Source organism: Vanacampus margaritifer, chromosome 10 (assembly GCF_051991255.1).
Source record: "Vanacampus margaritifer isolate UIUO_Vmar chromosome 10, RoL_Vmar_1.0, whole genome shotgun sequence".
NCBI lineage: Eukaryota > Metazoa > Chordata > Actinopteri > Syngnathiformes > Syngnathidae > Vanacampus > Vanacampus margaritifer.
In genome coordinates, this window is record NC_135441.1 from 22666373 (window position 1) to 22677492 (window position 11120).

Genomic DNA, 11120 nt, shown 5'->3' on the forward strand with positions numbered 1-11120 from the left:
CAGAAGCCCACGAGACTCGCTCGTGCAAATTTCATTACCTCGCTGAATCGCTCTCAGATCTATGCATATTCAAACGCAACCGTGCTGAATACTGTTTGTTAAGCAGTCTTCCCTGAAGCATTTAACATAATATCAATAATGATTTGGCGCATCTATCCAAAGATGGGTGACATAGTTAACTTCTGCGAATGCACTCATTTATATTTTTTATTGTATTTTTTTTTTCTCCAATATAAATACATGTGGTGCCTCAGCATAAGGATTGCATACAGAGGCAGGTGTGGATGATATTTCTTCTACGGTTTCCAGCATATGGGCTTGCCATCTCCCAAGTGTACGTACCTGCCTCCACTGCTGTGATCTAATTATGCAGCACAAACACATTTATCTACCTGCTGCTACAAGCCTGCTTCTGTGGATTTTGATTGTTCCTCATCAGTCTTCAACTGATTAAGACAATGTCCCAATCAGCCTTGTGAAAGCCACCCCAAAAATAAAACTATGCATTTTGTAACTGGCACCTTTGTTATTTTATTTTAATTTTTTAATTTTTTAATTTTTTAATTTTTTAATTTTTTAATTTTTTAGTTTTTTAATTTTTTTATTTTTTAATTTTTTAATTTTTTAATTTTTTTATTTTTAGATTTTTTTATTTTTTATTTTTTTTAATTTTTTAATTTTTTAATTTTTTTATTTTTTTATTAATTTTTTTTTTTTTTTTGGACCTTTGTTATTTTAAGTTACTATATATACTAAACCTATAAGCGGGAAATTTTAAGAACTGTTTCTATGAGAAGAATGTCTGTAATGCTGAGTCTGTTTTGATTGTTTTGTTCAACAGTTGTATTTTACAGGACAACAACTGTATTCAAGGACCAAAGAAAGCTATTAGAACATTCTTTGAATCTAAATGTACTTTCTATTAAAATATTTTACATTAATTCCAAGCAAATGTCTGTGGCAAACTTAGTAGAAAATAGTAGTAAAACATGTGATTAATCGCGATTAATTACGGAACATTGTGTGATTAATTGTTAAAAAAATGTAATCGTTTGACAGTATTACATATGTAGCATTGTAGTATAGATTGTAGTTTTGTAGCGTTGTTTGCATTCATGCCATCATGTTTTTATAAGGATAGACTGATTTTTGATGAATATCGGTATCGGCCTTTTTTTAAATTTTTATTCGATGACCAATAAAAAAAGATCTAAAACCATTTTAATCTCAGGGAACAATTTATTAAAATTTTCAGTTAACCTTATAAGAGATACTGTTGACTCACCAGAAATGTGAAAAGTTTAAGATTTTTTTTTTTTTTTACTGTAGAAAACAATGGAGAGCTATGGTATTGTTTAAGTTTGTTTTAACTTTGTGCTGATGATAACCTTGGGAGCTCCCTGAACATTTTGTTCGAAACTTAAAAGGCTGTCTATTAATTTAAGATTTTTAAAAAATCATTCAGAAAAGTCTGAACAATTGTTCAATAAACATTCTTTAAGAAATTACAATAAAGTCAAGATTGGCATTTGTATTAAAAAAAAAAATTGACGCCAATATTCCTGATATGTTTTTTTACTAAAAATGCAAATCGTCTTCAGATATCGGTTATTGGCCTCCTTGACTACTAATAATCGGCATCGGTATCAGCCCTGAAAAAAACAAATCAGTCTATCTCTAATGTTTTTTTCTGAGTGAATCATATAGTTGCACTGTATTCTTCTTATTTTACTGTGTTGGACTTGAACATGAAAGTGTTTAGAGAACTAACATGACTCATTAGAAAATTGATAGTACCCGTAATCCACATTACAAAATGAATCAGTACAGTCCTTAATCGATAGAATTCTGGAATACGCATTATGTTTCAAGGCCACAGAACAAATAACTAAAATACTGTATTTGTATTTGCGAGTAACTTTAAGAAAATGGCTAAAATATGCTTTTCTTTTTTTGTCCCGGCAGGGATATGTGAGCAGAGTGGTGACCTGAGTCTAAGCAGACTTGTTGATGCTGCTCTCCCACCGCCACCTCCTCCTGCAGCGGAGTCATCGCAGCGGCTCTGCCCGGCACACCAGAGACCCACACTCGCGTCGCCAACTCTCTCCTTCCCCCTCCCACTTGGCACTGACCCCTCTCTGGGTCTGACAGCAGCTCCATGCCCTCCCTCCCATGAGGTTCCAACCCTCATCCCTCACTTTCAACACACCCCGAGCGCCGGATCACTTCCGAACCCAGCTGTAAACTCCTGGGGCCCAATGAGAGATACCCAGAAGAGCATTCGGTTGCCCGCCGCCACCTCTCTGCCGCTGACGATGATGGAGCCTGACAACGTGTCTACCCTGACAGAGGAGTGTCTCCTTCAGCCGAGCCGCACCTGCCTCGGTTGCTTTATTGAGACCTGCGACGCCACCTCCGAACGGAACCCACCACATGAGCCTAGCACGAGCCCTAATTCAGAAACTGGACTAAGTGTACGGATAGGGGACGTGAACCGTGAGGATTTCACTGACATCAACAACATCAGCATCCAGTGCCTGAGCCATGCGGGGGAGGCGGTGAGTCATTACGGAGAACAGCTCCTCTCGGACCAGCTACTTAGTTTCCCCCTGCCGAAAGCCTCGGATGAAGGTAAGAGGGCAGAAGGAAACAAAACTGCAAATGACTGTGATGACCCCCAGGATGATGCAACAACAAAGAACTTGTATGAAGGACTGCTACTGGACAAAGTCAGCGGAGAGGAGGTCCTGTTGGCCAATGCCAGCCAGGACTGGGGTTACTTTGAATCCTTCATCAGCGAGAGTAAGATGGAGCTGCTGGATCTGTGTTCTAAAAACGAGCTGTCAGTCAACCTCTTCTCCGAGGAAGACGTTGACAATTTATTCGATGACGAAGATGACGACTCCACGTTAAGCAGCGATGTCTGTTCGCTAAAGATTCGTTACGAGTCGTTCCAGGACAACATGAGGGAAAAAACAAACGTGCTCCAGGAGGAGACACAGTTTAATTTTTTCCCGAGCGTCCTGGCAAACTGCGCCAAGAAAGAAGAAGGAGTAGGAGTCTTGAGGAGGAGTGTCGATGAGCTTCAGCCCAAAACCGATGAGCTCATTCTGCAACCAGAACAGGAGGAAAACCCAGGGGACTGCAGTGGCCAGAGCCCTCTGGACGGCTCCCAAGGCTCACCCATGTCAACTCCGAAAGTCAACTACGTAATCGACTTCAACTCGACAGAGGAATCGGGGGAATTCAGTGACGACAGCTCCTGCACTGGCTCCTCCTCAGACACTGTGCAGGAGGGCAAATTTAAGAAGGGTCACTCCAAAAGATTCCTCAGCCCCTCAAATCCACTCAACTATGGCTTGCGTTCTAAAAGAAAGGTTCGATACAGTGATGATTACTTATACGACGTTGACTCGCTCGAGAGCGAGAAGAATGCAGAGAAAAAGGAGAAACCTCCGCCTGGTCAGAAAGAAGAAGAAGATGTCGACTGGTGTCCCAAAAAACGGAGGAAATCGTGTCGGAAAGAGCCACCCGTGGTTATCAAGTACATCATCATCAACAGGTTTAAAGGAGAGAGACTCATGTCGGTGAAACTGGGCAAACTAAACCCCGCGGATGGTACCGTGAGTTTAAACGCCAACACAATAAGCAAATATGAGACACTGGCTCCGCTGAAGGATTACTGGCAGGCAAAGCAAAGAGAGAGACAGGAGCAGCTCAAGCTGGTCGCCAGAGATAGACAACAACGTGGTTTTCATCTGAACGGACGCCACCATCGCCCTTTTAATTCTGCACATCCTAAAAGAAAATACAAGATCGCAAACAGATTAAAGGTTCAGAGGATTCACGCTGTGGAGCAGTCCGTCATTGTGCGCGCTTCTCTGCCCTCTGATCAGGCCCACAGGGTTGTCGCTAAAGAAGAGGGCACCGCCACGGTGGGGGAGGTAACAGAAGCGCCGGACATGCCAGTCGCATTGGACTTAAACTCCATCCCTGACACAGTTATAATCAAGAGTCGCTCGCAGGAGAGGGAGGAGAGAGAGGGGAGGAGATTGGGAAGAAATAAAATAGTCAGGATAAGAAAATTCAAAAGCGAAGCCAGGCTGAGAAGCCTGAAAATGAAAGAGGCAGAAGGAGAAGATAGGAAGAGCGTGACAAACGAAACGGATGCCGCTGCAGCAAACACTGAGGACGTCGCTGCTGCGGGGCTAAAAGATGCAAGCGTGAACTCAACCGCAGCCAAACCAGATTTCTCTGACAATACTATCGCAACGGACGCAGAAAAGGCGAAGTTCCCGTTTGTTTCATCCTCCTGTCCTCCTGGCAAAGCATCATCCTCAGAGGAGGTGGAAACTGGGGTTCCTGTCATCCCAGGGGGCTACCTGCAGACCCTGCTAGATGCTACCGACTCCTCCGGAGGCACATCCATCCCGTATTTCCCACAACAGCCCCCCAGGCAACAATATCCTGTGGGCCTTTCCCTAGAGGAGAAACAATTTTGCTCTCTGCAACTTGCTCAAAGCTGCGTACTCTCCCCTCCTTCGGAATCGGAGCTGCAACAGTCTCCCCAGAACTGCCCCAGTTTCCCCCAAATGTGGCATCCGCAGCTCTGTACCAATCATAACCAGAACTTTGGACCCGAAACCCCCGAGACCCCGATCTTACCCAACAACTTTCCACCCGCTGTACCCGTAAGTGAGAACCTTCCCGTTTCGAACTACAGCCAAGTAAGCCCAGAGGGCGACCGGATACTTTACGAGAAGAACTACCTGACCGAGCCTGGACTCCAGCCTGGGGCCGATCTGCAAGTATGTCAGTCAACCTGTGTGGAGGGCCAGGTGCAATACCAGAGAGGGTCTCTGTGCACTGACAATGGAAGACTCATCAGCTACGACTCAGTAGGTTCCTTATCAGCCTCCTCGAGCAATTACAGTTCGCTAAGCCTCAAATCTTGCGAGCGGGAGGGTGAGGAGGAGGGCCGAGACAGTTTCTTAGCTCATTGCAGTCCTAAAATGGTGATTCAGCAGAGTATGGATGCCCTCACGCCGCTCAGGGAGTCCTCAGACCTGCTGGACATCTCCAACTTTACCCCTGACAAATTTAGACACTCCTCATTGTCGGAGCTTTCCCCGCCTGAGACGCCCAACCTCTCCCCGCAGGTTGCGGGACGTGAGATGAAGATGCCGGGGAGTGTTGGGAAATACCAGGATGTGAATGATATGTCTACGGAGCGCACTAGGGACGTCAAGTGGAACTGTGACATTATGCAGCAACAGGAGCACACAGCGAATGCCTACACGGTGGAGGACGGTCCGTTTCCACTGCATAACTTTAATAGCCAGGATGTCTTATGTTTAGATAAAAAGGGAGAACTGGGGGCCGCAGATTTCAACGAACAGACTGATGAAATGGCGAGGGCCAAAAGCATCAAGTCAAAGAGGAAAGGCAATTACAAACAGGCAGCTGCAGGACAGAGCCCAAAGAAAGTACGGGCCCCCAGAACCCCCAAGTCAGAAAAGGTAAAGACCCCCAAACAGAATTCCCGTTCAACCAAAAAGATTAAGGCCATGTTAGAGGGCAAGGCAGCCAAGAATCAGGCGGACGGGTGCGGCGCAGGCCTGACTGACAGCACAAGCAGCGGCGACTGGTCCGGCACCGGCTGGTCAGAAAGCAACAGTCTTGTCGGAGACGACCAGAGAGAGTTCGAGGAGCCCTCCAACATCCTGTCCAACATCGTCTCCGGCATGGCTGAGGTGCAGAGATTCATGATGGCCTCCATTGAGCCGCTGTGGAATCCCATGTCTGAGGCCGATACGCCGTCTGAGGCCAACAGCCTCAACCTAAAGACCCTTAAAATCTTGGCGGGCACCGAGTCCGACCTGAAGAAAAAGGGTGCCGCGCTAACGGGGGCCGGGCGGGGCAGGAAGGCGGGGGGGAAGGGAGGGAAAAACCAGGCCAAATTCAACCCCGCTCATCCCTTATTCCCTCAACTCGCTCTGGGCTGTGACATGTTCGACAAACCCAACTTTATTAACCCCGGGCCCGCGCACAAAAAGCTGTACCGTCACAAGACCAGTGCAAAGTTTCCCCGCATTGAAACGCTGAAGGGGAAGCGAGCTGAGAGAGACCCAAATAAGGACATAGCACTGATGACCTCTTTTGAGAAACTGAGGTAATATTTTGTTATCAGCTGCCGTTGCACCCCCCACCCCCCCCCCCCCCCCCCCCACGATACCTGAGCCCTCCCTCACAAGCATACCTACACTGACGCTATGCCAGAGCTGCATGAGAACTAAGTTCCCCCTTGATTTTCTCTCACTTCCTTTAATCCCCGACAAGGAAATTAATATCTGCATGAAAAACTTCTTGTACGTTGCAAACTACCTATTGAGTGATTGTGTCGAGCTTGATTGAGATTTAAAAACGACCATGGCTGCATTTTCCTCGCTTTTGTTGTTTCTGCTTTGTTTGTTCTTCTTATAGTCGTTTTTTTTTTTCCTTCCTATTTTTGTCTGGAAAAAAAAAGAGAATAACCTTTTGAGGAGCTTTCTTTTTGTATTTTCTCAGCAAAACACGCTCCCCCTGAAGTATGTATTTGAACCCTTTCCCCCTAAAGATGTAGCTATATACACAAATGCATTGAGTGACATCTACGCACCCCCTCCTCCTCATCTGTTTTTGTATGCAGAATGTGGATGTCCTGTTGTTGCCGTCCTTCATACACTGCCCGGCTCATTTCAAGAGGAAAACCTACAATTAATGAGCCCTATTTAATCCCAAGGCATCTTGAAAACACAAGATGGGACCATTTTGTATTGATGACATATCAGACGTCTTTTTTTTTTTTCCCCCCCTTCCCCCTTGAGGCCGGAATGATTTTTCTTTTTGTCAAGCACTTCTGTTTTCTTCTGCAGCGTTAGAGGAACTGGTTAATCTACATTTACATTTTTAACGCCTTGCAAAAGTCATAAAAGCTTCACCCTCAGAGTATTTTTGTCATTGTTGCTGTACAGGGACATGCAATATTTGCAACAAAAAAAAAAGAAGAGATAATTATACCTTAAAATCAATGTGCCAAAAGTAACAATGCTGTGTAAATGACCTCTTATATATGTGTGAATATTGGCTGTTCCTATTTTCTATCTACTGAAATATCGGCTCCTGACAGAGACTTACCCCAACAGGAATTCTTTGTTTGGGACTCTCTCTCTTCTCTCGCTCATCTGATGAAAGGCACCAACAGCTGGCAGTGGTACACCACCACTCACTAAACCAAATCAGAAACACTCTTCATACCCCCCCCCCCCTCCACACACACACACACACACACACACACACACACACTTTGTTTGCCAAATTCAATTTACCTCAACATCGCCCGGCACTAAAAAGCAACAAGAGAGAGAGAGTGTGGGAGGGGGGGGGGGGGTAATCTGCTCTGAAGGCTACTGAAGAGGAAGAGGATGAGAGGAAGACGCATTCAAACAAGCTTTCTGTGGACCAAGGAGAATGTAGTTAGGATGTCTGAGGCTAAGCAAGGAAATTATTTGTCAGTTGGGGCTGAGCCTCACTGTATAGCTCTTTTCGGACGGAAGATTCAAGGCAGTTTATAACACACAGTTTTTGGATGCGCGCGTCAGCCGCGGCATCCTTTGCAGTTCGGTTTCAGCAATCTTGTAAATGAAGGAGAGCATGTCTTTTCATTCATTCCACGTGAAAAGCTTGCTTTTATTCCATTTAAAATGATGATTTTAAATATCTTTTTTTTTTTTTTCACATTTTCGTGGCGTTTTGGTTTTAAATTAATGTATTATTGTGCACCGTAGGCGCACTCACTCTACAATGCTTACGTTTACCATGAGATATCATTGATTTTTGTTTTCTTTATTTTTTTTCATGGTTGTCTTAAGTTGTCATCACAGTTTACGGTCCGTTTTGGCAGAAATCAATACCATATTAGTGCATAATTTAAAAAATATATATATAAAGATGTTATATCTGGCACCATTTTCTTTAATCAACTACTATACTCATTTGTGACTGAGCATCCAGGATTCCACTTTAAATACAATCAATCTGTTACAAATGACTGCAAAAATAATTTTATATACTGTATTTAAAGAAGATGCAGCTTCTTTTACCGACTTATACACAAGACAAAGGCCTGTGTTATTTTTGGGACATTTTATTTGAAGGCGATGAGCGCAGACATGCACGCTTGACTTAAAAACGGGGCCTTGTCGCAAAGGACGTCGTGGCACAAGGATGATAATAATAAGATCCAAATCCAACTTTATTCCTTTTTTTTGTTCTCCCTCTGCCATGATCCTGCATTTCTTTCCTCCAGAATATCAGGGTTAGGACCAAGACGAGCTGCTGATGGGAAGCTCCGCGTGGGTTACAAACCCATTTAGTCTGCCTTCTCTCATTTCTGCCTATTGTCAAATTGAATGTACTTATCTTAAGTTTTTTTTTTTTGTTTGTTTCTCAAAATGTGCCACTGTTGAGCTGCCTCATTTTAATGGTGCTAAGAAAGATGACATTCTGTTTTGTTTTGTTCTGTTTGTTTTCCCAGAGTTAACAGAAAAAGAAATGCAAACTAGGTTAGGTTCCTAATCCTCCTTATGAATGTATATTATAATGTTATGTTTGATGTATTCACTTCATGATTCTTTGACATTGATTGGAATTACTTTTGCTCTTTTCATTAAAAATATTGCCAAGCTTTATATATACTGTCTAGAGTTGTTACCAGAAGGAATCTTAATGAACTCTTGACACAACAAAATCTTGTATATTTTTTGTGTGCCAATTTGTAACATATTTTGTAAGTGTATATTTTTCTTAGAAAGTGCTGTGAAGTATTTGTGTGTGTGAGTAACCTTTTATGCGCCTCGATGGGCAGTGGAAAGGATATACAATGACAAGTTTCTGGTTTTAAAAACCAAAATATGAAAGTATCAACAAAAAACTAGAAATATTTACATTTTGTTGGGAGTTTTTGTAATAAGACCATGATCTTGTTGTGTGAGTGTTGTGTTACTGTGTAAAACACAAATAAGCAAAGAAAAAAAAAAAAGAAAACTTTGGAGAAAAAAAATATATAATTTGTGAACAATTTGCTGTTTTATAGATTTTCATGTAAATTATTTGAGTATTATTTTCTTTTTTTCGTTATTTTGTTTGTTTGTTTGTTTTGTTTTGTTGTAACTGTTGCAAAGGTTTTAAATATTTGTGATCAAGCCTGTATGGTGATAATGTAATATTGGTAACTTGCTGAGTTTTGTAATAATGTTTATGGAGTAAATATACAAATTAAAATAAGATTTTGAATGCTGCTTTCTGAAGAGAATCGGGTTGTGTTATTTAAATGTTGTCGAAAGACTAAGTCACTCGAGCATTATCATTGTTAATTAATTTGGGGTGGATGGATCTAAGACAAATTTAAGACAGACTTCAATAGGAAGAAATGGACAGAATAGCCTTAACTCCTGAAAATATAGCACCATTCATCCCAATTAGTCCTCCCATGTTCGCAATATTGTAAGATTCTTTGGCGAAAAGCATTTTAATTTCTCCGGTTCCAGTCTTGAATCATGTTATTTTAATGTCAGAACTAATTAGCACCCGGGGTCAGGCATAGCTCGAGTGATTGCTCATCCATAACTCCGAGCTGGGCACTGTGGTCCACACTGCAACTCATTCTGGCGTGCTTAATTGGAGCCGGAGCTACTGTCTGTGACTATAAACACATCCTGTGATGTATGCCTCCAAAATTGTCAGGTGATATTAATATTGTGTTTGTTCCGTAGTCACCCATAACAGTTTAGCCAGTAAGCCAATTATAAAATAAAATGTGTCATGTAATGGATCAGGTATATACACCTTCAGTAGGATGTTAATTGTTTTGTCAGTGATTTTAGTTTTTTTTTTTTTTTTTTTAGCATAACAGTTTTGAAAGACTACAGTACAGTTTCACTGTCAACAAACATACTGACCAATTTTGTTTGACTTCTATATTAAAAAAATTCTGCATAAGCAGGTCTAATTAGGTGGCGTATCATAACACTTTGTAAAATAATTGTTTTGTGTACGATTGTACAAAAGCCAAGTAAACAAACGTGGAATAAATGTATTATATAACACATGAATGGATAGGTAGTTAGTGTAACAAGTAACAGTTATGGAGTGTAATAACAGAGACCAACAACCATTACTTAGCCTTTCAGCTCGCTAACTCATTGTTACAGCAAATATTTGCATGAAAACACATTTAGGCTATAAATATAACAACTGCTAATGTAACTTATCCATAATTGGATCCACCAGTTGAGAATCATAGATAGATAGAGAGAGAGAGAGAGAGAGAGAGAGAGAGAGAGAGACATTGGCTACTGTCAATGTAATGGAGGAGACTGCACACAGCGCCACTACTTGTCAAGAACTGGAATGACAATACAAAAATAAATAAAAAGAAGGTTACGACTATACAGTCAATAAATACATGAAACATTGGCTACTGTCAATGTAATGGGGGAGACTGCACACAGCGCCACTACTTGTCAAGAACTGGAATGACAATACAAAAATAAATAAAAAGAAGGTTACGACTATACAGTCAATAAATACATGAAAATCATTTCAATTTTAGTCATGTTGTCCAGCAACTCTCCCACTCCGATGTAAGTTGACCGTCAATGACAATTGCAGTACATTAAATTGAAGATTAAAAGGGTTTACATGAGTGAAGACACATAAATGCGAAAATAAAATTTGGATAATTGCGTCCATCGCGTGTCACGTTTCGAACGGGTGGCATAGATTCGCTTTCACATGCTCGTTGATTTTTAATCAGAATCTTAAGAGATGTTACGGCCAGGAATCTACTGGTGAATTAACGGAAAGTAGAAACATTTCCGTGTAGCTGCAGTATTTCACATAAGGCAGTATATTTGCACGTATAACCACTCGGTGGCGCTGTGACTGAACTGTGCGACTCAGTTCAAAACAAACAATACACTCCTATTTGCTGTTTAGTCAAGTAGTATGTCCTCAACGTGGTCTACCAGGCAAGGCATTCCGCATTGGCTCCTGCGTCGGGTTGGCTAAAATGCCAGTGT

The 11120-nt window shown here is 42.0% G+C and overlaps 1 protein-coding gene across 4 annotated transcripts in view; it reads left to right on the forward strand.

Annotated features, from left to right (window-relative positions):
- Positions 1-9352, forward strand: part of nexmifb (neurite extension and migration factor b) — an 83695-nt gene extending 74343 nt beyond the window's left edge. For 3 of the 4 annotated variants that reach the window (XM_077577259.1, XM_077577260.1, XM_077577261.1), the window contains exons 3-4: positions 1966-6172; positions 6689-9352. In XM_077577259.1, coding sequence (XP_077433385.1) covers positions 1966-6172; positions 6689-6920 — 4439 coding nt within the window. In that variant the 3' untranslated portion in view covers positions 6921-9352. Of the gene's footprint in view, positions 1-1965 lie in introns of all 4 variants that reach the window. The other variant, XM_077577262.1, reaches the window with a different exon arrangement.
- Positions 9353-11120: the final 1768 nt, after the last annotated feature.